The 27,856-nt window shown below is 42.0% G+C and overlaps 3 protein-coding genes and 1 non-coding gene across 6 annotated transcripts; 3 read left to right on the top strand and 1 right to left on the bottom strand.

The window, feature by feature from the left end:
* The first annotated feature begins 137 nt into the window (after positions 1-137).
* On the top strand, positions 138-24,929 carry ano8a (anoctamin 8a). Of its 3 annotated transcripts, none has more exons than XM_028428518.1 (19): positions 138-225; positions 14,006-14,310; positions 16,358-16,468; positions 17,597-17,729; positions 18,299-18,437; positions 18,543-18,639; positions 18,723-18,839; positions 18,973-19,100; positions 19,237-19,398; positions 20,014-20,166; positions 20,468-20,594; positions 20,756-20,811; positions 20,921-20,995; positions 21,487-21,984; positions 22,161-22,301; positions 22,385-22,576; positions 22,683-22,814; positions 23,068-23,178; positions 23,554-24,929. In XM_028428518.1, the coding sequence occupies exons 2-19, from the start codon at positions 14,109-14,111 to the stop codon at positions 24,211-24,213; spliced, it is 3,234 nt and encodes a 1,077-aa protein (XP_028284319.1). In that variant the 5' UTR covers positions 138-225; positions 14,006-14,108; the 3' UTR covers positions 24,214-24,929. The 3 variants fall into 3 exon arrangements, with proteins under 3 accessions (XP_028284319.1, XP_028284318.1, XP_028284317.1); XM_028428517.1 differs by having other exon boundaries at positions 22,125-22,301; XM_028428516.1 differs by having other exon boundaries at positions 22,122-22,301.
* On the top strand, positions 4,870-8,661 carry plvapa (plasmalemma vesicle associated protein a). The gene is made up of 6 exons (XM_028428553.1): positions 4,870-5,523; positions 5,872-5,932; positions 6,028-6,746; positions 7,106-7,970; positions 8,074-8,131; positions 8,374-8,661. The coding sequence occupies exons 1-6, from the start codon at positions 5,128-5,130 to the stop codon at positions 8,405-8,407; spliced, it is 2,133 nt and encodes a 710-aa protein (XP_028284354.1). The 5' UTR covers positions 4,870-5,127; the 3' UTR covers positions 8,408-8,661.
* On the top strand, positions 19,729-19,801 carry trnak-cuu (transfer RNA lysine (anticodon CUU)). Its single transcript has one exon. It is a non-coding gene; the product is annotated as a tRNA-Lys (tRNA).
* On the bottom strand, positions 24,287-27,856 carry LOC114450503 (DET1- and DDB1-associated protein 1-like). The gene is made up of 5 exons (XM_028428656.1): positions 27,540-27,856; positions 27,255-27,335; positions 27,101-27,152; positions 26,925-26,986; positions 24,287-26,696 (listed from the first exon to the last, which is right to left on the bottom strand). Exons 1-5 carry the CDS (start codon positions 27,546-27,548, stop codon positions 26,592-26,594), a joined length of 309 nt encoding a protein of 102 aa, XP_028284457.1. The 5' UTR covers positions 27,549-27,856; the 3' UTR covers positions 24,287-26,591.

Raw genomic sequence — 27,856 nt, 5'->3', positions numbered from 1 at the left:
TCCCCCCTCATGTCGCTCTGTGATGCCCCGGCTGCCTTTTGGCTCAGCAGGAAGAAAACACTGATAAATACAATATGAGGTTTGGTGGGGTTTATCTTTGATATGAATGCTGCAGTTTGTCTTATCACATCACTGCAGGAGGTACTGGTCACAGCTAGCTTTCAGTTTTGAATGAAATTGGAGCCAGAATAAATGATCTGAGAGGACTGCACATCACGGAGCCTGGTGAGAAAATTCATTTGAACAATCATGTCTTTGATATCCACGTGCGTTGTCGCCATAAATGAGCATCAGAATGGTTAAACCCCACTGAAGTAGTACGGTGGGACGTTGCAGTAGCTGGAGTGTATTTCTGCTCCCTTTCTGCTCGTGCTGTTATTTAGCGCAGCATTGTTTATTTGTCTTTGTTCAGGCTGGCGGTTGACTAAGGTATTTATCACTTCACCTCTGTGTCCTCTGTGTCTCTGACTACAGAGACCTCTTTCTTCTGGCCAGCCACCTGATATGGCACACGGCTGTGACATGAGAACCAGATCCTTCAGAGCAAATGACCAATTAGACAAACATCACCAGGGAAACCTGGTTGTGTGATTCTATTTGTTTTTTTGTTTTGTTTTTTTATCATCGGGAAGCTTTATTTGTTTGTTTTGTAAATGCAGATTAAACAGCAAACCTAATGGGAAAACTGAGGAGCACCAAGTGGACAGAACATTTAGAATATTCAAAATATTTGTTACTAAATGAAGTGCTAGACTGTTAAGGAAATGTGCTTATTTAGCTGTTGCCAGGCAACATGCAGAGACTCCAGGAAGTTACTGCTCCCAGCTGACACCACTGCAAATATCCCACTCCCAGTACCAATAACATGGTGTTTATTGTTTTATATTGATTCAATAAATGAGCTTTAATGGGTTAACACATCTCACACAGAGGTGGAGGCAGTGGGGTTGCCAAACTGACAGGCCTTACAGGATGGAGGCCATCTTCCTGTCTCTCTCTCTCTCGCAATATTTGAATTCTATGTTATAAGGAGCACCCTCCACTAGTGTTGCCACAATGTCATGTTGAACCTCTTTGGGTGACAGGAAATGAGATCGATGTAGCAGATGACTGCACAGGAGTCAGAGGGGTTCATTGTTTGTGCTGACTCCCAATTTTTTAAATACCAGAAAGAGAAATGGCACAAAAGTTCAAACTCTACATAATCTCTCAAATTTATAGAGCTGCACATGAGCATGAGGAGAGCTGCATCACTCACCTGCTTCTACCTCAGGCCACAGATGACTGTCTGAGAAATCGAGCTGTGATGACCACCACTTATCTGTCTGTTGGTAATTGCAGAGCCAGTAAGAGCTGCTGTTTGTGTATGAACACTGCTGTGTTGTCATAGTGGTCAGGCTGAGCAGGGGCAGGGTGACACATAGTGACAGACCACAAGAATAAATACCGTATCTGTAGGTGGTTACTTGAATCCAAGCCAAGAGTTGTGAGAACACCAAGTATACAGATGCAGCTAAATGATTAGCTTAACTTAGCAAAAAAGAAAAAAGGGAAACCTGCACCTTCAGAGTGTGTTTTTCTCACAGTAAGTCTGCCAGTTGTCATTTGTGCTCCTCACTTTTTTCTGCATGGATTAACAGACTTTATGTAATGTGTGAATTAGTGAGAGTGTGCAGCCTGGTATGAGCTGACATTTAAGTAGCATCAAATCATGTTGCATGTGGGTTTGCTGTGATCTTTTATGTTGTGTGATGTTGATGAAGGACTGAACTGTCCTTTAGTAGACACCCTCCACACCTAGCGTGTCTTTTGTAGACATGTGAAAAGTTTAAAATGGTCAACATGACAAGAATAGTATGCCTGAAAGGGTGTGCTGTTTATATGCTATTCAATAGTGACACCTTCTTTCATGTTTTTTTGTGTTAAACTATGTGTCTGCTTGCTGTAGCATTAACTTAACTCTGTAAGATGGTCAACAGATCCCTTGTTTGTGGATATTTATATTATTATATTTATATTCATATATAGTTTAAAAAATGTAGAAGTGCAGACTGTGAGTCCATCAAATGTTAAGTCTGATCAAATGTTAAACACCAAAAGGTATTAATAAGTAAAATACATCTTTTTAATGTGACATCCTGACTGTGTGTACAGCTGGTTGTCTGGTCCTCCATGTTGTCAAGCACTGTTTTTACCAGCAGATGTGGAGCTGCAGTAGTATTATTGTTCCACTAAGTGGCAGTGTGATCCCTGATAATTAGAGTAGATGTCTCTGAATATTGTACTGTGGCTGACTTCTATAGCATCAATGCTCCACTAAGAATAAGTAAAAATGTCTTGATCGTTACCCAGAATCCATCAGTCTCATTTCAGTTATTAAAAATTGATTACTAAACAATATGTGCCAATACAGGATTTCATACATTTCAACTCGAAGCAGTAATAATTCTGCATTTTAAGCAGTGGCCTCCTTCAGCAGAGCCTCTGTGGAGTTTGTGTGGGTGTATGCTGTATTTAGTTAGAATAAACTTGAGTATAATGGAGGTCTTCAGGTTTCAAAGAAAATTTAAAAAAAAACTTTCTAGACTTTAAACACTCTCTGATTAGACAGGCAAAGGACATTTTACAGATTCATCAGATTGGTTTGTATATATTTATATCTGCTTTTTTTCATAGTTGATTTCCTGTCTGCGTCACAACACACAGCTGAAGTGTAATATCAGTGCCAGGAACACGGAGTTCAACAAAAAGCACTCAAAGCCACATCACTGAGCTCTTAACAGGTTCCTTCAGCTGTCAGGAAACCATCCCTGTAAACACTCTTAGTTTGCTTTGTGTCCAACAGAACATTTGATTGTGAAACGCCACCAACACAATGGAGCTCTGTTCCCTCGTTACCTGTAATCTGTGACATCCACGGACCCCACCAGCACCTGTACATGCTGTTAGAACTGTAATAACCTCAGCTGTGGGAGCAGATGCTCCACACCTACGCCGGCTGCTTGGTGCTGTGTGGGAGCGGTGCACATTTTGGCTTGCTCCACCATGAGGTGCTGGCAGCTGAGGCTTTTTTTTTCACGCCCACATGTTGATAACAGGTTTGGGGCCGATAAATAAACAGTGTTTAGGTGTTCAGAAACAGGTGGTTTGAGAAACTGTTTTCACCGTAGCTGCTGCATTCTTGGACACGGACAGCCTCCCCTTCTATCACATTGATTGTATCTACACAAGGCCGATATGTGGATGTTGTTGAAATATTTTAAATAGTAGCAGCACTGTAATACACTACAGACACTGTGTCAGCAGGTCTGAGGGACCTACAGAGACTTGTCCACTCATTCATTTCCAGCAGATTACCGGTAGATGATTGTAATGGTCTGCTCAATGCATGCCCAAAACAAGCTGTACAACAGCTTCAGTGTATTCAGAATGCAGCTGATCGGGTCCTGACCAAAACCAGGAGGTATCACCACGTTACTCCAGTTCTAAAAAGTCTATGCTGACTTCAAACGTCTCTACTTGTGTACAAATCTCTTAACAGCTCAGCAACTTAACTTGTCTCTGACATGAGGACATCTGGCCATCAAAAGAGTTAGAACTAAACATTGTGAGGCAGCGTTTCAGTCCCATGTGGCAAAAAGGCCCCGACTCTCCAGCTCCAGTTTCATCTACACCGCTCTGTCTTTTTAAGCCCAGTGTATGAACTGTGCTGTTCAAACAAAGCGGCATTGCCTTGAATCTGTGAATGGGATAAGACACTGTTTATTATTGAATCCTGAGGTAATGGTAGTGTGCGATTTTTAAAATACACAGACACAACCTTAGACAAATGTGTTTTTTGCGTATTGTGGTCCACAGTGTGCAGACGGTGGTCTAATTGTGGACCTTACTATAGTAATCTGTCTGCATCCGTTTGCTGCGGCAGAATTAAGTGTTCACACCACTGTCCGTGGCAGCACCATTGGGGGTAATTCAGACTGTGTGTTATGTAAAAAGTTACCTTCATGCATTCAACAACACTGTTATCCTGTTATTAACCCTATGAATGTGAGACTTCAGTCAGGCTGGCAACACTCTGGTCCTGTAAAATCAAACCCAGTATCTAAATGTGAAGATAACAACCCACTTAAACCTCATCTAAATCACCACTGAGATTATTTAGGTCTCCTATTAGTCTCAGATATCCTGTGTTTGTTAGTGCCTGTTATCTAAGATCTCATCCTCGCTGTTGCTGCAGGTTTGGCAATCCACAGTTCCTCTATGAATTGTTGCTTCCTGTCAAGATGAGGCCTGGCGTACATTTCAGTTTAGGTTGAGTGTCTGTGTGTGTGTGCGCGTGTGTCCTATGACACAGAGGGAAGTTGACTGACGTCATCAGGTTGGACTGAGACTCGCAGCATCAAAGAGCCACTCAATGAGAATTTCAGGACAGCCATTGTCCTCCCTGCCTGTCGTGCCCTGGAAAACACTGTTCATGATCCCATAAAAGTGCTTCTGGAAGATTTATGGCAAAGCTGCCTACTGCGAGTCCAGTGAGGTCTTTATGGGTAATGGGTGAAGGTGTAAATCAACTGTGTGTGGTGTCAACTGTGACTGTTTATTTTGAAATTCTGCTTCAAAGTCCTTTTGTTCAACACTCACCGGTTTAACAAATTTTAGCAGTTTTACAGTATAATAATAGCAGCAAACATCTCCTCTAAGTGTGTGTGTTCATGTGTGTGTGCGTGTGTGCGCTGTACATGGATGCAGCCAGTTGTGTGTTGATAAACTCTACACAGACATCCAATGGAGGGAGGAGACTGGGACAAGGAGCACTTCCCATCATGGGAAACGTGTGGCCAGAGGAGTTTATAAATTCCTGCCCATGTTTATACCCAACGTACAATCGTATCAATTCTCACGTTATCAGTGCTGCAGAAGAGGAAACGTCTGCAGTGTGTCTGCTTTTATTAGAGGAAGGGGCAACAATTTACCACTGCCTGGTTTGAAACTATTCAGCATCGGCTCATCTACTCGTAGAATTCTGGAGAAGAACAACGTGTGATTTAGAGATGAAATAAGTTTGTGATTGTGACTGACAGCTCATAGTTATTCTTGGATAATTCTGCACTCCTCCAAACACCAGCTATGTACAGCAGTGGCTACTCCCATGTCTCCAAGTACAGCCCGTCGGCCTCAAAGAAGATGCAGTACCGCTCAAAGGGCAAGAGCTGCGGCTACTACATGCGCATTGTTTTCTTCTTCTCTTCGCTCATTCAGTCTCTTATCATAGTCAGCCTTGTGCTGTTTCTGATCTATGGAAAGACGCAGGACTCGGCGTGCTCATCTCGCATCCCGGACCTGGAGTCCAGCTTTAGCCGACTGTCCATAGAGAATGTTGCCCTGAAGGACCAGAGGAAAAACCTGACCGTCATGTTAAATATCACCACAGCCATCAAGGCTCGTAACGAATGGGATCTGCACAGACTGCGCCAGGTCTGCAACATATCAGTCATGATTATTCAGGACTGTGAGAGGAAGCTGGTGAGCCTTCATCATATTTTATATTGAAATATTTGGTATCTCACATTCATTAGTCAGCTTGATTAAAAATAAATCAGGATATATAATGGTGTCCTGCAGGTTTCAGATTTATCACAGTGATCACGTTTAAATGTGGGTCAGTCTGGATTGTAAATTGTTGTACTGCATTATTTCCCTAATACTGTTCAGAACACAGAGTGACTTGATTTGTATTTGTTTACTTCTGTTTTATTTGGCAGATGGCTTTGGTGAAGTGTGAATGATGTTTTCTGTTGTTTCTTTCTCACAACTGGCCTTTAAAAAAATCACTAAAAACAACTACGACTATTTTCTCACTCATGTGAACAGGCGCAGTGCAATAGCGAGCTGATGACTATCAGGTTTGGACGTGCAAGCGTCCCATGTCCGGGTATGTATTTTATTTATTTGGTATAAACTCAAAAATAATCAGTTATTATCAACACACATTTGAATAAGATGCTTTTTTTGCCGTTTTATTTTTAGCACAAGTGTCAATGGGCTGTAACTGTGGTCTGCTGGTGGACCAGCTGAAAGCCAGGCTTGAGCTGGTGGAGTCCAACTTCACCCAAGCAGTGCAGAGGATGAAGATGGAAATGGACCAGATTTCCAGAGAGAGAGACCGCTTAAACTTGGAAACCATCCACCTAAGGAGGGACAAATCCACACAAGAGAAGGAGCTGCAGTTCTACAGGCAGAAATCCAGAGACGAGTTTAGTGAGTCCTTGGGTTCTGTCTCCAATGTCTCCAGGGCTTTCCTGCAGAAGATCGAATCTCTTTTCCCCTCACACATCGCCTTCCAGCTCACCTGTCCTAAACAGAGGGAACACCTGGAGCAGATCCGCACAAACTGCACCAGTCTGTCCAGAGAGGTTGAGGACAAGCTCCAGCGATACCTTAACAGTGTGGGAGACCAGGTGTCAGGCATCCAGGCTGAGAATGGCCGCTTGAAGGCGGAAAACTGGCGGCTGTCTGAGGACTATCGCTGGTGCAGCCAGAACCGCACGGGAATGATTGCGCAGCACAAACGCGACTTAGACAAACTTCAGCAACAACATGACCAGGACAAAGAGAGGCTCCTGGTGGACAAGATGAAGCTGAGCGGATCTGTTACAGTGCTGGAAAACAGCATCAAATACAAAAGTAAAGAAGTTGAAGTTCTTACAGAGCAAATGAAGCAGCTCAACTTGACTTGCGTACCAAAGGTAGGAAGGAAAACGCTGACTAATTACACGAACGTGTGTTCTTTGTTTAGCATTTATGGTTACAATCAGCTTACTCAAGAAAAAAACACTAAACTTTCAGATGTTGATGGTGATCAAGTGCAGTGCACAGGGAAGTGCAAGGGAGGAAAATGTCTGCCAGAAAAGAACCGGGGGGTTGGGCAAGGGTGAACCTGGGCAAACATGTTTTTATTTTCTGCTGTTGTATAAGGACACATTTAGAACTCTGGACTTGTGTCTTAAAACTAAAATTTGTGTTAATGAGTTAGTGAGTTTTGTGTTAATGATGAAAATGATTAAGAATCAGTCAACACATTAACTTTGTTTTGTGTTTATTACAGACAAGTGGCTTCTCAGGAGGCATGTCCTTTCGCTCAAACACACCAAGTCAGTCTGGATTGAACCATTGGGGTGGTGGTGGATCCAGCTCTTCCTCCTCCTCCTCCTCCTCCTCCTCCTCCTCCTCATCATCATCTTCCTCCTCCAGCTCTCTCAGTAATAGCCAGTTTGGTAGGACAGGGTCAAGTGGGTTAGGCTCCAGCTTTGGTTCATCTGGGTCATCAGTGAATAAGCCTGTATCAAGTGGAACAGGCTCTTCTAGTTCGTCCTTCCTGCCATCAGGGTCAGGTTCGACCCTGGGTTCCACTGGATCAGCATTTAATAAGCCATCATCCAGTGGGGGAGGTTTCTCAAGCTTTGGATCCACAGGGTCTAGTCCAGGTCTTAGCTCAAGTGGGATAGGGTCAAATAAGCCAACACTGGGTGGGAGAGGCTCATCATCTGCTGGATCATCCTTTGGGTCAACAGGCTCCAGCCCGAGCCTTGGCTCAAGTGCAACAAGCTCCAACAAGCAGGCATCGAGTGGCAGAAGCTCTTTAGGGTTTGGGTATGGGTCATCATCTGGGTCATCATCTGGGTCAACTGGGTCATCTGGGTCAACTGGATCATCTGGGTCAACTGGATCTTCCTTGTCAACAGGATCTTCCGGGTCAACAGGATCATCTGGTTCAACTGGTTCAACTGGGTCAACAAGTAAGAGTGGGTCAAGCACCATTGGATTTCCTTGGCTTGGGTTAGGGAGCAGTAACTCAGGACAAAGCAAGCCAGGTAGTGTGCCAGGGAAAGGAACATCTAGTGGAAATGGTTATGGTGGAAGTGGAACATCATATGGAGGAGGAAGGTCTAGTGGTCTGACAGGTGGACCAGGTAATCCCACATGAAGTTCTTTTTAAAAGCATATTGATCTATCTCATCCTCAGCCTCATCTCTCAAAAAAAAAAATCCCTGTTTGCTTTTGTTTACCTTTCAGGTAGCGTCAGTCAGCACCTTCAAGAACTGCAGCGTCTGATCAACCCCTCAGTGCCAGAGTGAGTATATGCCAACATATCCCAATGCCAATTAATCCATTGATGTTTGCTTTATACTGTAGACATAGGTAGTATGTGTATACATCCACCATCAATATGTATTTCTAATAGCCTTAGAATAGCTGTGGGAATAAGCCATGGCATCAAGTCACTTAACACAGCAACAACAGAATACAATAAAAATACTCTGATGCACTCACTCCTCAGTATAACATCATCTCTCTCTCTGTCTGTGTGTCCAGGGAGAAACAAGATCTCTCGAGAATGTTGGGTTAATCGGCTTTACAGTAAAGGATTCTGCACTGCATTTACACACAGCTCAGTACGAGCTCCTCATATTGAGTCCATTTATTTAGTAAAAATATAATATGCAATGGTTATGCCAGTTAATACTTTAATATGCATTTATGAAAGTATTTTGCACTTTTGAATTTAAAATGTGAAGTTTGAGTCTTATGCATGCATGAGTAATGACATTTTGTATTTTTACACTGTAAATACATATAAATAAAATCTTTGTTTAAACTTAAGCACATCCATCCTGTCTCCTCTTATTCATGTTCTTTATAAACAAAGCTATTTAAAATATTAGCCCGTTCAGACCCGGAAATAACTGTTTGTCCCCATGTGCGTCACCTATTGTGTGGATAATTGTCTGCAAACGACTCCCCAGCCCCTCCTGTGACCATTTACCGGCAGCAATCCTTAATCCTTCTAACATGTTTATGTTTACTTGCCAACCTGTCAGCAGGCCGCCACAGATAAATGGGAGAAACAGTCGGGACACGTTCTTGTATACAGTAGGCTCAACGCTGAGTGCCATCTCTTCACTGCAGGGAACACGGATATCCATAGCCTAAATAGAATCCTAAAATATCTCATTAAGAGCACGCAGTGTGGCGGGGCTTGTTTTCACATCTGATCACTGTTCTGACCGTCTTGAGTTTCACCTCCAGTCTTTACTGAACATTTGAAAGACTTGTTTACTTACAACTAAGGACAAATGCTGCATTTGGACAGTGATACGTTTCTTGTGCTTAATGAAAACAAGTTGTTACTGACATGTCCCAGCACTTTATCACTTGGAGCAAAAGAGTTTCACCACGACAACAGACAAAAACTCTGTTGACTGAAGGTTGTGAACGGTAGAGAACATGGTGTTAATATGAGAAATAAAGTGTATTTTTATTGGAGCCAGTTAATAAATACAACATTTAGAGCTGACTGAAGAGATGGCTCTTTCCTGTCACAGGGAAATCCTTTGTTTAACTTTGTGTTTTTCCACATTTGGATGTGCAGTTAATGGCGGGCGTCGCTCTGAGGATATCAAAGGTCGGCTGGTGGGATGCGCACGGGAGTCACTTTATTAGACGGTTTGAGACACAGGATGTGTTTAAACTGCTTCACTGGAAAATCATCACTATGTGATACTGCTTTGTGTTATGTTTCCTGACATTTTATGGCAACTTCCCCATCCACTTTTGTCTCTTTGGTTCACAGTTCACCACTAACCTTGGTTTAAACTGACACAGTGCACAACTGTTAAAGAGTCATACGTTTACCACATTAAAGTCAGTAATAAATGCTAAAATGCTGGTTGTTGAAGCAGTAATACAACCCTAACTGCAAGAATTGTTGTTACAGTTCTAGTTTTGTATCCTTAATTATTTTAATTGGCCTATATAAAACCTATAGAAAATGGAATTGTATACATTATGCAATGTAAAACACATAATCACATACATATACATACATGATTCTGTGTTTTATATTGCATCAGACACAGTGGCAGGGAGAGGTTACACCGTCTTACTTAAGGTTAGCCCAAAGAGGAAGTGTGCTGCATATTTCAACACAATCAAAACTGTCGATTCAAGCAGTTCTGGACAAAAAAAAATTTAAAAAATTATAATAATGCCAACTCTGCCATACATTACTGTTTATCAGGCTGACCACACTTTTTTTCTTTTGGCCTCATTTTTTTCAGGTTGGCCATTATTCAGGTCACATGTGCCATTGGGAGCATGCTTTTTTCCCGTACATGGTTGGTACAGGTTCAGGCTAAACATATTTTTAAACTCATTGCTAGCTGTTCTTTGGGGAGCTTGATAGTCAAGCAGCTCCTTCCCCGTCCTAAGGCAGGAAATTGTAAGGGTGGTTATGATTCCGACCTCCTTCCTCACCTGGGCCTGTGGGACTGTGACCTCTTTTGTCTGTGGCTGCTTTTCCTGCGTCTCCTTTTTACTGTGACTTCTAATTGCATTTCCTATCTGCTGGGCCTCCCTTTCACCATTACATGGCTGCCCAGGCTGGTAAAGACATCACAGGGATAAACCTGTTTTCTTTCTTGTGCAGAAACTACAGTTCTGCGAAGAGATTAAGTGCTGGAAACAGCTGGGAGGGAGAATGTCCCCCAACACTTGGTGTCCTTTTGTTTTTACGTCCTTTACTGCAATCATGACCTTTGCCTTGACCTCTTTCTGCTCAGTTGTTACGCAGAGGAAATCATGAATCTTTTTAATTGCTTAAAGAGGATGACTTTATGTAACCCGTGTATGACCTGCTAGACCTGATGTACAGCCCTTTAGCCTCACTGTTACAAACAAAAATGCAGTTTATGTTGGGTCAGAATAACACTATATGGCGTACAAGATCACATGATATTGTAAGTTTTAATTTACATACAGTATGTATGTCGACTGACAGGGAGCTGCATACAGATGACTGTTGAGGCCTTGGTGCTTACCCAATGAACTTCTCTATGCAGACGTATGTGATTGGCTTTGATGCAGAGATGTTGTCTAGTCAGCTCTCTTTTTCCATAATCAATCATCAATTATGGCACACAAACTCATATAAAAAGTAAATATGTGTCACTTTCTGTACCAATATCAGGATTTATCTTGCCTCCCTCGATCCTTAGCAGAGCTGCATTGTAACACTGACCTTGCAGAGTTGCATGTGATGCAATGTCAGAGGATTAAATGCAATAGAAGATCACAATACACACTATTTTACTAACTTCTCTAACAGAATAATACAGAATGTTATATTTTAATAGTGATCTAGATCATACAAAAAAGACATGATGAAACAGGACTCATTAGAGTTTCTTATGAGGTGTTTCACAACATTTTCTAAATGTACTAAACAAAAATAACTACAAACCAGCTGCAGACCAAAACCTGATTGCAACAGTGCCCTATTTATTTGTGCCATTGATTATCCTTCCCAGGATGGGATCCCACCCACAGGCAGGGATCTGGAGAAGATTACTGGTCATCTGGCCTGGTAAGAGAGAGTAATAGAGCTAAAGCCACAGCAGCTATTTGATTTAATCCCTTCACTCCCGCTGAGAGACATCAGTCAATGCACAAAGTGTATGTAAATACACACACACAGGTCATAGAAAGCTCATGAGGATATCAGCTGTGTTTCTTTATTTAATCAAAACAGAAAGGAAAACCAAGAAAACTGGATTGTGGAAAATCCCAAAGTTATTGTAGTCAGAAACATTTCTTTAATTTACTGGTTTCCTTTTCGGAAAGTCATCTGAACCCAGCAGCATCGGGTATAAATCGAAAACAGACTAGATATGATAGAGGTCTAGTGATCTCAAACAATGCAAGTTGTAGATAAAACAACAATGCAAGTTGTTGTTGATATGTCAGCGTTTTAAGTGTTTCTTTTTTTAATCTCTGAATTCTGGCTCTTATCATATTTTGTTTCAACACTCACGTAATGCTGGTTCTCTGACCCTGAAATACCCATCTGACTAGTTTGAATTTGTGTTTCAGAGAAAATACCAAAAGCAGCTCACCTCTCATTGTTTTTTTTTTTTTTTAATAAAATATAAAAGGCCCAATAAAATAAAATAAAATATATAATGGAAAGGCAAAATACTGTATGGTTTGACAAAAATAGAGCTGCTGTATGTAGTGAAGGTTTGAAGCCTGTTACAGTGTAATTTCAGTGGGAAAGGTGCAATAAAGGAGTTTAAGATCGGTCCCATATTGTTGTAGGACCATTAACCACTCTTCATGTTATTTGACAGTAAACAACCTTCTGCTTCCATCTAGTGTCCGTATCATGTACTGCCATACAATTGAGCTATTCCACAGCACTGTTTGGTCTGAATGGTGCATTTACAAAACAGTGTTAATGTATCTTACAGTAAAGTCTTTTTGTTCACCTGGAGCTGCTTTGTGTGGGTTTTAGTTTAGTTTGAGGCACATCTACTGACTGAATCCCAGCTCATTTTGCTTTGTGTCTCTAGAGCTCCTTCTGACCTCAATTCATGTATAATTGATTATTTCATGGAGAGATGAGAAAGCAAGTTATTATTTTAAAAGTGTGTCACTTCATAAGATTAATGTTTATTATTCAATTCTGACTGGGGCCTTTCTGTGTGGAGTTTGCATGTTCTCCCTGTGCCTGCGTGGGTTCTCTCCGGGTCCTCCGGCTTCCTCCCACATTCTAAAGACGTGCTTAGGTTAATTGGTCATTCTAAATTGCCTGTAGGTGTGCTGTGTGTGTGAATGGTTGTTTATCTGTGTGTTGCCCTGCGATGGACTGGTGACCTGTCCAGGGTGTACCCCACCTCTCACCTGAAGTTAGCTGGGATAGGCTCCAGCCCCCCATGACCCTGCACTGCAGGATGAAGCGGGTTAATAGTTGATGGATGGATGGATTCTCAGGCAGTGAAATCCAGGCACACAATGTGCTACTCAGAGACGTAGAGCTAAGGGCCGGTTCGTCCTGAACAAAAACAGGAGGGAGAAGTCTTGCTCTGTTTGAGCGTGGTCAACCGATGTCACCTCTAATGCTCATTGGTGTACATATTGCCTCAGTTGTTAAATGTAACACTGAATCTCTTTTAGTGGCAGGCTGTAGGCTGCAGGGACGACTCACCACGACAACAGCAGAGACCATGTGTAATATCGTCAAAGTCACCTCTTACTGTATTGATCACATTTAATCCCTGTTACTTTATTGGAGTTATTACTACATAATGTAGCTTACTAACAATTATAGGTGTAAATTGGACATATTGAATTACATTGCTACATTTTGTTGTGTGACTCAAGGACATGCAGACTGACATTATAATCTCACTTTAGTGTTCACTGATATTGAGTGTCCATTAGGTGGCAGTGAATCACTGAAGCAAACAATATAGAACAGGTCAGTTGAAGGTTTTAGGCTATAGACAGGCTGAAGTGGCGCAAATTAGAATTTTTGTTCAAGTCTGTATACACAAATCTGATCCTGTTTTTATAATAACACTTGTATAGATATATCTAACTGACCACGGACACATGTGATATGCATTAAAACAAGCAAAACTGAACATCTTGTAATGTGAAAAGGTGAAAATCCACAAACTGTGGTTCTCTGATGCAGTGTTTTAAAAACTATAGACTGCATTTGGAGTTGGAGCCAGCCTGTGGGCAGCCATCTTTATTTTGGCAAGTTTTTTATAGCAAGAGAAGAAAAGCTGCAGAATTTTTGGGTGGTTAGTTCCTTTATGCTGACAACTAGACTACATGAAACCTGCTTCCCAGCATGTGACACAGCACTGTCATTATATTACAACAAATGTGTAAAAACTAGATTGTGCGGTCGTAAATAGATGTTGTCATACAGACAGCTATATTTCGATAAACAGTCATGGCTCCTAGAAATGTGTGGACCCGCTGTGGGACAGTCACCTGCTGCGCTGCAAAACACACGCATGTTATTGTGTATGGACCTGTAGCCTGCGCGGTAGTTCCTCTGAACTCTGTCGTCACACAGTCACGACTGGTGCGTGTAACGTGTAGATGACATGATCATGTTCCTCCTCCTCCTCTTCCTCTTCCAAATACACACCAGGGCTTTCCCTGTACACGCAATGGCCATGCAATGAAAGCAGAGACCTCCGTGCGGTGCGGTCTTCCAGCCCCCTCTTCACCACCTGGAGTGTTTGTGCGCCAGCATGCAGGCGGCGGGCACCGCAGCGGCAGCTGATCCAGACGCTGCTGTAAACAGTAGCGGCAGCGGCACCGCAGACGTCGACGACAGAGACGGGGCAGGGGAGAGGATGGAGAGGACGGTGCCAAGCGAGCAGCAGGACAGGACCAACAACCCGCAGCAGCAGCAGCATCATCAGCAGGAGCAGGAGCCGTCCGGAGTGCTCGGTGAGTATCAGGGATAAAACCGTAAAATGTGTCCTCTGTGTGTGTGTGTGTGTGTGTGTCTTCGCGTTCAAGAGATTGTGTTCATTTACCAAAAAAAAGAATGAGGATAATGGAGACCAGGCTACAGTGCATGGCAGTATGCTGCAGTCACTGATGCTTAATAGACTCCACTGAATGAGGGGATGAGGGGTCAGCTGTCTGTCAGTGGGGCTTCATGCCCCCTCTCCCTGTTAAACAGGGCGCATTCCCGTTCAGACAGGCCCGTGAAGAGTCCACAGGTGCAGCCAGGAGGGTGGAGGTCCCAGTGGTCTCAGCTACTCTGAACTACAGACTGTGTTGCAGGGGGTTGGATCTTAGGTATTAAGAATGGCTACATGTAGTGGGATCATCAAGTGAGCTCTGTTTATTGCTGTTATCTTGTACTTACTCATCTTGTAACTCTATACTCTGATAGTCTGGCCCCCAGACCTCCTGCTCTCTGTGGCCTCAGTCTGGACACTGTCACTGCAGCTATTGCTTTGATTTATGCAGTGACTTCAGTGCCTTAGCGAAAAAAAATGTGAATAGTTCAGGACAGGTGACATGCGTTTCAAAGGATTCCCTTCTCTGTTGTTTGTGTACAGTTTCACAGTAGTATTAGTGGAGTATATTTTGTACACCAGTTTGAACAATTACCATTCTCAGTCGTAGACATTTAGCTGGAATTGTAGCACATCATTGATGAATTTGCTGATTGTTTCATCAGTTAAGCCAGCAAGGCCACAACAGGTTACCCCAGCTACCCTCTTTTACTGAGGTATCAGCACTTGTTGGAAAGCTGGTCGTTCATGGCTGCTAACTGTGTGTGTGTAAGTGTTGACTGACAGCTGGGAAGTGCACTGGACGATCCACAACCCCAAGACCAGCATGCAGTTAACAGATATAACTACTCAACAATTATGGGGGCTAAGATATAATGTAAAATCTGTATCAAGATGAAGTAAAAGGTCTTTGTAGCAGTAATTACTAACCTGTGTAATGTTGGTAAGATTTAGTTCAGTAATATTTGGTCTACACCTGCTCTGCTGCATGAAGTCACTACACTAATCTCTCTCTGAGGGGATGGATTGCTGCTGTCCAGCACAGAGATTTGCATGTCAGATAAATCAACATGTCTATTGGAGGATCCTTCATAGCTTTAATAAGCAATTATGTCACTGGCAACCAGAGAGATGATCCCCCTGAAGGACTCTGAGACATACAGTGCATGCAGGGCGAAGACAAAGCAGCCTGTGCCGGTGATTGGCCTTGGATTGCATCATTATGTCATACACAAAGTTTAATAAGCAGTACTGCTTCATGCATCCTGCAAAAATAACTCAGGTTGGACAGATTTGGATGAGCAGTGTGGCTCATCAAGAGAGGTAATGTGTGCTGAAAGTCATAATGCAGTTATGCTGCAGGATGTAAAGTCCTGATCACAGACACGTACTGAGAGAGTGTCATAGTATAATTCAGTGAACAATAAAGAGACTGGTGGCACTCACTGTGGCTCTTGTGTCTGCATGAAACTGAGCATGAGCTGGTGAAGACCAATGTGTGAAAGAAGCAGCAGAAATGATGCTTACAAGTGAGATAATACAGTGTGTTGTTTGGCCTTCACTTAATGGTTGCATAGCCAGACTTGAAAAGTAGCTTGTTTAGTGACTGTTTGCACACCTCCCATTTCTGCGGATCATCTATTTGTTCGCAGCTCTCAATATTTGTTTAGAGTAATATGACTGACGCAGCACACCCAACCTTCATGGTCATTGAACGCGTCTTACATTTTGTCAACATGACAGGGCAAAAAAATAGAAAGGACATGAAATATGGTAAAGAAACGTCATCAGTGGGGAGTAGCAGAGGGAAACTAATAACTAACCTGTCATCTGCGTCCATGATCATGATATCATGAGAAAATATCACCATCTGTCGGCCTCCTTTTCTCTCTCTCTCTCTCTCACACACACACATTCTTCCCATCTAACTCAGTGTCACCTTCTCCTGTTGTTGTCCCTTCTCTTAGATAAATTGTTTGGGAAGCGACTTCTGCAGGCCCGACACTACATAATGTCTCGGAAGTCCTGGTTAAAGATGGTTCCCACTGAAAACTGTGATATCCTCATGACATTCCCAGGTACAGTAATCCCTCACCTGTCCATCACTGTCCCCTGTTTGTCCTGTGAAGCCGTTGCTGTAGAGGGAACAGTGCACACTAAATGACTTTGGTGGCCAGCCAGCCACACAGTCACGTTGCTTTAATATGTTTTCTGGGCATAACAACAGACCATCCATTTGCAGTAGCTGCATCTACACAACTCAAATTCTCACACACAAACAGTGCAGTTCCTCTACAGGAGGAAGATATTACATTTGATATCTCTCTTTATCAGTCTCCACATAGAACCCTGTGCAGTGTATATGTCTGATCAGCATGTTTTGTTAGATATTTGATCTCCAAACATAAACATTTCAATGGCTTTTGTTGTTTACACTTTTGTTTACATCTGCGTCCATTTTCTTTGTTTCTGCTGCCTACAGTAGTAACACTTTCACATCGTACACTTCAGCTTAAAATGGTACTTTTTTGAGTGCCTCAACATAAACTGTAACTCCCACACATCTCATCACATGCAACCAGATAACATTTAAAGACATTTGAACCTTTTCACAGAGAGTATACTGTTTTTAGTGTAAGTAAACAGAAATGCAGCCTTCACTGATATGTTAGAGAAGCACAATGTACTGTACAATGCAGCCTTAATTTACAGTATTACATTTAGTTTTCTCCACAATATGCAAAACACACACAGTCTCTGAGTCATAGTTTGAACACTACGTTGAAAGAAAGAAATGCCCCTGTAAGGTCACCATGTTAAGAACAACACAAATGTTCAGTACTCTCTGCTGTGTTGGTTTGTGCTTGTAGTTGTGTATTTGTTTTTAGAGGGCAAAGCTGGTTTAAGGGTGACACTACAATCAGATTGGAGTGAGTCCATGTGATGGAGTTCAGTCCATCCTTCCAAGCTAAATACTATGTAAGGTACATATACAGTGGAATTTAATTGGAGTGACCTTTTACTGTTAGCACCACCCCCACTGCTTCATGGCCAAGGCTGTGAACAATGGCTTTGGTTCAGTCTCTTTAGCAGCAAACTTATCATTTCCTTCCTCTGCAAGTGTGCACAGAATTCAGGTGAATGTAGAAAAAAATATATGTTTTGTTACTTTCAAAGATGAAGTAAAACGGTTTTTCTTCTCTCAGATACTATAGATGACCACACTCTGCTGTGGCTCCTCAATCAGATTCGTGTTGGGATCCCACAGGTCAGCATCCAGGTTCGACAGCATAAACACACCCAGGCACACGCCTTCTTCATCACGACAACGTTTGAGAAGTAAGACTGTAAGACTGTGTGTGTGTGTGTGTGTGTGTGTGTGAGACTCTTGCATTAAGAGAACAGCTACATGATTAGAATGAAGTCCAGAATTGATTAGTGTTGTGGTCTGAAAATTATCAGTTAAAGCAGACACACATTAGTGAATGAATTTTAATTCTGTTGGAGCCTGTTCAAAAATAATAGTTTGACATTATAGGAGATGTGTTTATCTGCTTACTCTATGAGGGATGAAAGATGATACACTGTTAATTTATTATACTGAAGGGAGGGCTAAAAGGTAAAAGTATCACTCATTTACACATTTTATTTACTCTGCAGTGTAAAATCACATATGGGACAGAATCAGATAACACAGATGTGCTGTACTAATCTAAGTTACTGTATTTAACCTCCTACAAAATTATTAAAACAATATTTTAGGTCAGAAAGAGTCCATGCTAAACGTCATCTCCCAGCTGTGTGTCAAGCCTGTAATGCACTTAATCTATCCAACATCTGCAGTCCAGCCTGTGTGCAGAGCTCCATCAGGTTTAATCCTGCTGTTCATTTACCCTCCTCTTCCTCAGCTTGCTGCGAGGAGCAGAGCAGATGTGCATGCACAAGACTGTTAAACCGCAGTTTGGTGGAGGGATGCGGCGCTTTTCCTGTGAGGAGGACAACATCTATGAGAACATAGAGAGCGAGCTCTGCTTCTTTACCTCACAGGTTCAAAGTCACTGTAATTTAAAAATGTCTTATTACATATATAATCATTACTTATTATATATAGTAAATTATTATTTCTGTCCATGTGTCTGTAATTGTGTTCAGGAGCGGCAGAGCATCATTAAGTATTGGCTGGACAACCTGCGAGCCAAACAAGGGGAGGTGCTTCACAACATTCACTTCCTGGAAGGACAGCCAATCAGTACGCTGCAATTTATCATAACAGTTCCACAGTCTCGTCTCCTGCTCTCCTTTCTAACATCGGCCTCTTTGTGTCCTCTGTAGTTCCAGAGCTGGTAACTCGGGGGGTGATCCTTCAAATGTTTCCTCTTCATGAGCAGAGGATACTTAACCAGCTGATGACTTCTTGGGTCCAGGCTGTATGCGAAAAGCAGCCTCTTGGTAGGAAATGTCTTAAAAACAAAAAAATGAAGGCCTAGATTTTACTGAACTGCAGTTTATAACATAGCTTTTTTATTCCTCACTAAAACCTCAAACCCTGAAGCTGTGTATCAACCTTTTACCTGTTTTATAGATGATATCTGTGACTACTTTGGAGTGAAGATCGGCATGTATTTCGCTTGGCTGGGTTTCTACACTAACTCCATGCTTTACCCCGCTGTCATTGGCTTTCTGCTCTGGATACTAGCAGAGGCTGACCAGGTACGGATGACACAACATCTTTACCTTGCAACTTGTAATCTGGGTAATCTCTCTGGCTGATCAGCACCAAACAACATACAAACTGGATGGTATAATCATATTTTTTTACCTTTGTACCTCTTCCGCGCCTCCACAGACCAGTCAGGATATCTGCTGTGTGGTTTTCGCCCTTTTCAACGTTGTGTGGGCAACATTGTTTCTGGAGCGCTGGAAGAGGCGGGAGGCAGAGCTGGCATACAGGTGGGGCACTCTGGATACCCCCGCTGAGTCTTTGGAGGAGCCTAGGCCTCAGTTCAGGGTGAGGATTGTTCATTTTTTTATGTCACTTGCTGATAATTAAACCAGAAAAAATTATAGCATTTAACACTTTTAATTTAACACATTTCCACTATCAGGGTAAAGTATGTGTCAACATGGTGTACTGCTGTCAGTGATCAGTTGTGCAACTGGATAAACACACAATACCAGGATATGTGAGCAGCACACTCACAGCCCACATGCTCTCAGGGAGGGGGGGGTTAGAGGCAGCGTCTTTCACTGCCTCCTGTTGTGAAGAGTGAATAGAGAACATGAGGAGGGAGGAGGTGGGTGAGCCGCTTGTGAAGGCATGGGGGGTGCAGCAAAACAGGCCCGGCTAGCTCAGTCGGTAGAGCATGAGACTCTTAATCTCAGGGTCGTGGGTTCGAGCCCCACGTTGGGCGTGACCTTTTAAGATAGTGAAGCTCGCACAGTAAAGAAATGAGATACCATAAAAAATGACAGAAACCCTAAAATATGTGTTCTCACTAGAGTAAGTTTTGAGTTGTTGAGCACATTTTTGTGTTGCCTGCACCCACAAAAAGGTTTATCTGATCTAAACTCTAATTCTGTCCCTGGCCTGCCGGCTTACTCTTCCACTCTGCTGTCTCTGCAGGGAGTGAAGCGCTGCAGTCCCATCACTGGCTGTGAAGAGTTCTACTACCCGCCCTGGAAGAGGACCGTGTTCAGATGGCTGGTCAGCCTGCCCATCTGCCTCCTCTGTCTCTGTTTTGTCTTCCTCGCTATGCTCCTCTGCCTGGAACTGCAGGTTTGGGCCTGATGAGTTCAGACAAATTGTGAAAGCTCAGTGAGAAAACTAGAGACAAGTAAAAATCAATAATAACACTGTTAACAGTGAGACAGAAAGAGCAGCACTCTGGTTTATTATTTGGTATAAAAATGAAACGTTCACAATCACATTACTGTCCCGTGTGAAGATTTGTGGACTGTATGGTTTCCAGGTACTAGCTCAGATTCATTTGATAGTCTGTTAAAAATAGCCAAGGGATTTGGAATAGGAATGAATAGGTCTTATTAAAAATGCATCATTCCTCTTCTTCACCTTGCAGGAAGTGGTGATGGAGATTCAGGAGCTACCTGGCATTACAAGATTCATTCCTAAGATACTTCTGGCCATTACTGTATCCGTATGTGATGAGGTGTATAAGAAGATTGCCTACTGGCTCAATGACATGGGTAAGACACACAAAATGAAAATCCCAGTGAAGCTGGAAGTCATTACCTCTTGTTCTTTCTGTTTTTAGGAAGTCAAATTAAAATGGACGTCTTCATCCAGGCTGTAATGTCAGAATTATCTGAGTAATGCTTTCTTTTTTTTCTTTTATCATTTTATTCAGAAAACTACAGACTTCAGAGTGCCTATGAGAATAATCTCATCATCAAGATGGTTTTTGTAAGTCACACTTCCTCTTTGTGTCTGCTTGGGGTTAAATGGAGATACTTTATTTATCTTGTTTAAGCAATTGCCTACATTCCTGTAAAGTTGTCTGGTTCTTTTGCAGTTTGAGTTCATCAATTCCTACCTTAGTCTTTTCTACATTGGATTCTACCTCAAAGACATGGAGCGACTGAAGGAGGTAACAACATCCTTTAGTTTGAGTGCAAACTGCTCCCTCCCTATATCCCTTCATTGTGTGACACATAATGAATGGTTTGCTTTGTCACTTTGGTTCATTTTTAGCTGGTAAAGTTTTGAATGCTTGCTATTTTACTCCCAAGCTGGTACTACTGAGCTGACATAAACTTCACAAATCAATTAACAGCCACAAATTCACTTATTATAGAGCCAAACATTTTTAGCTGTGTCATGCTTTGATAGATGATGTAAAATCTCTTAAGTACACTGTTTACTTTCTATAATCTTAAAATAAATAAAGGTATGGTAACTTTAGACAGAGCTTAACTAACTTCATTTGTGTGTAACATGACCAAGGCTTTAACAAGAACCCTGTATTTTTTTATGTTTTGTCATTAAAACCACTTTGTTTTTACTAATTTGTGTGTGTTGTGTTCTAATCGTGCACTTATTACTTTCAGCACAGTAACACATTTCGTCCTTTTTCCATAGATGCTAGCTACTCTACTGATTTTCCGGCAGTTCCTTCAGAACATCAAAGAGGTCCTCCAGCCGTATCTGTATGAGCAAAACAAGCTGGGTGTCTTCACCCCAAAGGTGCTGTGGGAGCTTCTCCAAGCCATCATTCTCAAATATGGCCGCCTGGCTCTGGGAAAGGCCCAGGCCTCAATGACATCCTACTCCTTTCTGGGTCCTAGAGGGATCCCTGCCAGTCACGCTGCAAACTGTAACCCAGAGCCAAAGAGAAGAGGGGATCTGAAAGCTGGATTCAGGCTTACAGAGGAGGAGTGGGACATGAATGACAGCGCCATGAAGCAACGTAAAGTCAGCTTCACAGAAAAGGTTGACTACCAGGATGTCACTACAGAGACGCAGGCAGCGGATGACAACTTCCTAGAGGACAGTCCCACAATGGTGGAGGAAGGGATGGATCCATCCAGTATCTTTGACAGTTGCGACGAGGACAGTGACTGTGAATTACTGACTCAAGTATGTTGTCTGCTCATTTAAGTAGTTCATCATCCTTCTATAGCTCCTTCTCTCATTCCTGTTTAATCTTGTGTGTGATTTATGTTCCTCCACTCAGTACATCATAGTGCAGTATGGTAGTATAATGTTTACTTCAGCAGGAGACCAAGGAGAATGCTACTGTGTCCTCTCCAAAGGAATCTGACTCTCTCCGTCAGAGAAGAAAGAACACAGGCGATGGGAAAGATGGCAAGAAGTCATGGATCGATCCACCCGAAGAACCAAAAGCTGTCACTCTGACTCAGGCTGAGATAGAGAGCTGTATGCAGACATATGAGGTAGGACTTCTGAAACACTCCTACTGCTGCTATTTACAAAATCATTGAATTGAGGTGTGCTACATTATATTTGTCCCCACCAGGACACACTCCAGGACCACCAGGAGATGTTTATTCAATTCGGATACGTGGTGCTCTTCTCCTCCGCATTTCCCCTGGCAGCCATGTGCGCTCTTATCAACAACATCATCGAGATACGCAGTGATGCTCTGAAGCTCTGCACTGGCCTGCAGAGGCCCTTCGGACAGAGAGTGGAGAATATCGGACAATGGCAGGTCAGTGTGTTTTGTTCTGGAAAATGTCAGAAAAACCTCCAAGGCTGCTGTGTACACTGTGGCAGCATCTGATAGCTTGTTACAGTCTGTATTCTCTAAACACCAGACTGCAATGGAAGCCATGGGCTTGATAGCCATTATAGTTAACTGCTACCTGATTGGCCAGTGTGGGCAGCTTCAGCGCCTGTTCCCCTGGCTGAGTCCTGAGATGACCATCATCTCCATCGTCCTACTAGAGGTATGCAGCACAGCACCTTTGTAGTCCTTTGTGAAAAATGTAGTTTCATGCTTTTAAATGTTAAAGATCTGAAGTACATATGTGCATGTTTTTGTTGTGATTATGTAAAATTAATATTGTACACAACAGCTTAATGCACAAGGAATCATGTTGTGTCTAATGAAAAGCTACAATGCAGAAAAAAAGAATGTGACTGTTCCCTTGATGTAACCCTGTGTTGAGCCTGTCCCTGTATGGTCTCGGTGGTTTACAGCACTTTGCAATCCTCCTAAAGTACATCATCCATGTTGCCATCCCTGATATCCCTGGATGGGTAGCAGAAGAGATGGCCAAGCTAGAGTACCGGCGAAGGGAAGCTTTCAAGGTATAGCTGTGTCATAGCTTGAAAGACCTTCGGCTAATGTAAGGCCTGCTGTTGGCTGCACTTTGTGGAGAGTTTGTATCCATTTTTGTCTCTTTGTGTGCATTATTCTAAAATGCACTGTGGTGCAGACTCTGTGGTTGTTGTTATGAAGTAACTGTCTTTGTTTTGTAGTGTTGCAACACATCAGTGGCACTTTGTGTTGATGGTGTCTTTAGTCTTGTCAGAGATAAAAACACAGCTAAGAGCAGACTTCAGAATATTTACTCTAAATTGCAGTCCTATGTTTCATGCTCCTTTTAGTCATGTCTCTCCTCCTGTAGACTGACTCTTTATCTTTATTATCTCTATTTTCATTTTAAAATGCTCCCCCTTTAGAAACACGAGCTGCAGGCACAGCAGCACTTCCAACAGCAGCTACGACGTCGCCGCGAAGAAGAGGAGCTTCACCGTCAGGCGGAGCTTCAGGCTGAGGCCCGTCAGGACAGCGATTACCATAAGGCAGACTCTCAGCACCAGCACCACCATGACAAAGCACAAGGCAGCAAGCCAGGGGACAAGCCTAAGAGACCTAGCTCTCTTCTGGGTAACAACAATGTGATGAAGCTAAAGCAGATCATTCCTCTCCAGGGAAAGTTCTCTTCTGGTACGTCACGCTCACCAGCCCAGTCCCCAACAGGAGGTGAAGCAAAACTCCCTGGATTTCTGAAGTTCTTGAAGTCACCTGAGGTGAAAAAAGAGCCAGCAGTGGCAGCTGGTTCAACATCTGGGTCATCTGTGACTCCTACAGTGCCCCCTAGTGGCCAGGAGAGGTCACAATCCCCCAACAGGACTTTCAGTCCTGGCAAGTTGTTCAGTTTCAGCAAGTCAGAGGGTACTGTGGTGTGTGCGAATGGGACACAGCCACCAACCCAGGCTGCTAACACTCAACCCAACAGAGCTGATTTAAACACAACCCAAGAAGAACTACCCTCGAATGAGTCAGACAAAGGTGAATCAAGACAATTGACTGATTTAGAAAACTCCAAGACTTCATGAAGCATCTATACCAATGTAATACTTCAGATGGAGAGCAATGTACAAATGGTCAGGCCACATCCAGAGACTGATATGCCTGCAGTGTAGAACAGTTTATTCACAAGGATTATGTAAGGTCAGTAAGCGTTAGACTTTCACTCTTGATGCAATGTACTTCGCACAGAGCATTACACTGTATTTATTAACACTTGATTATCTTCCATGTAAAAAGTGTACAGTAAGTGTAACTCTTTGAATGGGGCTTGATTAACCTCTACTGAGGGTTAAAATACTGCATGACTGCCTGGTTCTCAGCAGCACCAGAGATTATGTTAAGGTGAAGGATCTTTTTTTTTTCTCAAATCAAGATCTGGATCACCACTAAACGCTTTTGTTAAAGGACATGAACAGCAGCTTCCCGCTCCAGGTCTGTTTCTCCTGTTTGATGTCTGTGTTGAATGCATGTTGCATCATGTGCATGCATTACATGACCATCACACTTTTCAGTTGTGAAGCACCTTTAAAGCCATTGATTTCTTCTGCAATAGGTCAGAAACATTCACTGTGACCATAAAAATATTCTATTTTTCTTAACTTTGATTTTCTATGAATTATTTTAATACATAGATTAGTGAATGTACTTCTATAATGCAAATAAATCTCACTTGAAAAAAAAAACATCCACAAAAAGATAATGCACTGGCTGAGTTAATAAATATTACTGTCTGACAGAACAAGCTACTGGGCTGCTGATGCTTTGTTTCCTAAGGAAAAGTCCATTTTAAATCGAATTAAGGCTAATATTGAGGATTTGCTAGGACACAATATACATGATTTTTGTAATCATTACCTTAACCTATTTGTATAAAAATAGGTGTGTTAACAAATTAAGTAGGGAAGATTTTATGTAACAAATGTTGCTGTTTAGACTTTACTGTGCAGTACAGTGTGATCTGTATAACAACATCTGAAAATAATACAATAACACATTTATACATTCAACTCAAAGCAAAATAAACACATTCCAAACATAACCAGGAGATGGAAAATAAACCATTGAACAAAAATCAAAAGACTTCTATGAGCTCATGAAAGAAAACTCTGTCCTATTGTTTTGATTTGCATAAGACACCAAAGTCAACACAAACCATGGAGCCTTTAAAGGGATATCCATAACAAATTTACAATAACTGATCCAACTTTAAACTGTGCCAAAGATGCTGCAGCTGGTCGAGTGCAAAAACTCAAGGCAGATGTTTGCTATCTGCCTTGTATCTCTCCAATATAAAAGAACAGGCTGGTTAAACAAAGTTAACGATATAGCTAACTCGGGGAAGACTCGGAATCAGTATTGTTACCTGATAACATTCATGATGACATTCACATTACACATACTGTACAAGATCATACTTTACATGCAGCAAACACACTGTGCTGAGCCCTGTTGTATTAATCTTCAATTGATCAAATCTATATGTGAATGGCACATTTACAGCAAGGACTGACAACAGTCAGTCACAAGTAGCCAACACATTAGTACAGCTAAGTGTCAATTTGCACACACCTGTAGTCATTAGCTGTTCTATCAAACATTGTGTTAAAGACAGAAGCACTGCTTAAGAAGTACTGAGCTTCAAACTGAGAATATGGCTACAAAATCTGCACTGCACAAAAACAACTTACTACCTCTGAATATTGGCTTGAACACCCTTAGGCTAATATTTATTCAACTCAACAGTGATCGATTTTCCTGAAATACCTTATAAACCAAACAGCACTCTGTGACAGTGTTGAAACACACTTACTTCCATTTAAGGCAATAAATCGATAACAATTTTCAGGATGAAACGAACAATCTTTTTCCTGCAGTACAACCCACCACAAAACTGAACCGATTTCCATCTTATACCATGTAGATTTGTTTTTAGTCGCTGCAGGGACAGTAACCATATAATACACTAACTAAAATAACATTTTACAGCTCTATTGTCTTTAACTCAAAACTTCCTGATGATGCATATTACAGAACTATAATGGTGGTAGAGGAGTTCTAACTTTGTACTCTGCATATTGAAAAGCAAATGGAGTGAGCATAGGTGAATGAAATCAGACAGACTGAGGAATAAGGAGGTAGATGTATGGTGTTTTGAAGATTAAGAATCTGAGGCAGAGATGTGGCTTCTTTTAAATACTGTGAAAGCAGTAAAGAAACTAAGAAGGAAAGGTTTTTGGTTATTGTTAAGATCTGAAGTCAAATGCAAACATATGAATGTGACTGCTGTGGTATTCAAAGTATCAAATCCTGTGTGCTTCAGTGCCTGGATCTGCAAACAGAAATTCTGCAGCAGTGTGTGCATTTTGTTTGAGTAGGACAGTCTTTACTCCATCAGCACAACAATTCATGAATCCTCATTTTGCTCCTGACTGTCCATTCTAGCGATTTTTCGTGGAGGCGCTGTGTTCTCTCCTTCTGCTTGTTCCTGTTCTCGCTTTTTTGCAGCATTCTGTTGAAGACAGACAAAAAACAAATGCATCAGTGGTGTTTATTATAGCCAAAGAACAGGACAGTTTTTAATGCACTGTGTGTAATCTACAGTTCCATCAAGAAAATGTAACTAAATCATAACACCTAAAAACTTTTCTGCACCCTCCTACACATGTAGGAAGCCATGTTAAATCAGTAGTGATGTGTTAAAAAAATCTTTACCAATCTTTAACAATCAGTAATTTACCTTTTTATCCCACTGTTGATGTAGGTAACGCAGTAGGATGTTTGTCTTCTCTGTGACTATGACTGAGGAGAAACAACACAGTGGCAGAAAGATACTTAAATGTAAGGTCACCTCTGACATGAAATATTCACATAGTGCGTAATGCCATGATTTACTTATACTTATTATAGACTTACTCTGCTCTGATGGATATTCCCGGGTTGGAAGATACACAGATGGTCGACGGTTCTAAAACAATAGTGAGCTTAGATTACTTTGATTGGTTAAGTAACTCATACAAACGTAGTGGTACTACAACGTGACTGAGTTTAAAATGAAGGGTTAACTTACTGATGCTTTACACACAGAGTCTGCATGGAACCTGCTGAAGTTGTTTTTGTTGTAGACTGGAAGTCCCCTCAGAAAATCTCCCTGTGCACGGAAGAGAAATATGAGGTGGCTGGTAAAGCATGCCAGGAGTACATCTTACAGACGGGTTTTACTCAGATTTATCTTAATGATTTCAGAGTAACTAAGTCACTGATTGAGTTTACAACACCTCCCTCCTTCCATTGAACGCTGATACAGCTACACATATATTAAAACATTTTACGAAGGAAGCCGCTGTAAACCTACCTTCTCCATTTCTGTCCGAATCACCCTCTTCACTAGTTAACTAGCAAAGCTTAAGAGAGAGTAAACGCAAGCTAGCTTCAGCTAGCTAAGACTTGTCGTCTGTCGTAGCCACAAACAGATTTGTTTACCCGTTCGGCAGGTTCTTATGGCGGCTGTAAAACATAAACTATGTATAATACGATCGCATCGCGTCAATTAAATCAGTTTGAAAACGGCTACTTGAGTAGTTACACGAAACTTGAAAACAAAGGTCCTTTGGCAGCTAACTTGCTACTAGTTCACAACTCCATTTTTGTTGTTCGTCGGCTCGGGGGCGG

This window comes from Parambassis ranga, chromosome 17 (assembly GCF_900634625.1).
Source record: "Parambassis ranga chromosome 17, fParRan2.1, whole genome shotgun sequence".
NCBI lineage: Eukaryota > Metazoa > Chordata > Actinopteri > Ambassidae > Parambassis > Parambassis ranga.
The sequence above is the reverse complement of the archived record's forward strand: the minus strand, read 5'-3'. Positions and strand labels throughout refer to the sequence as shown.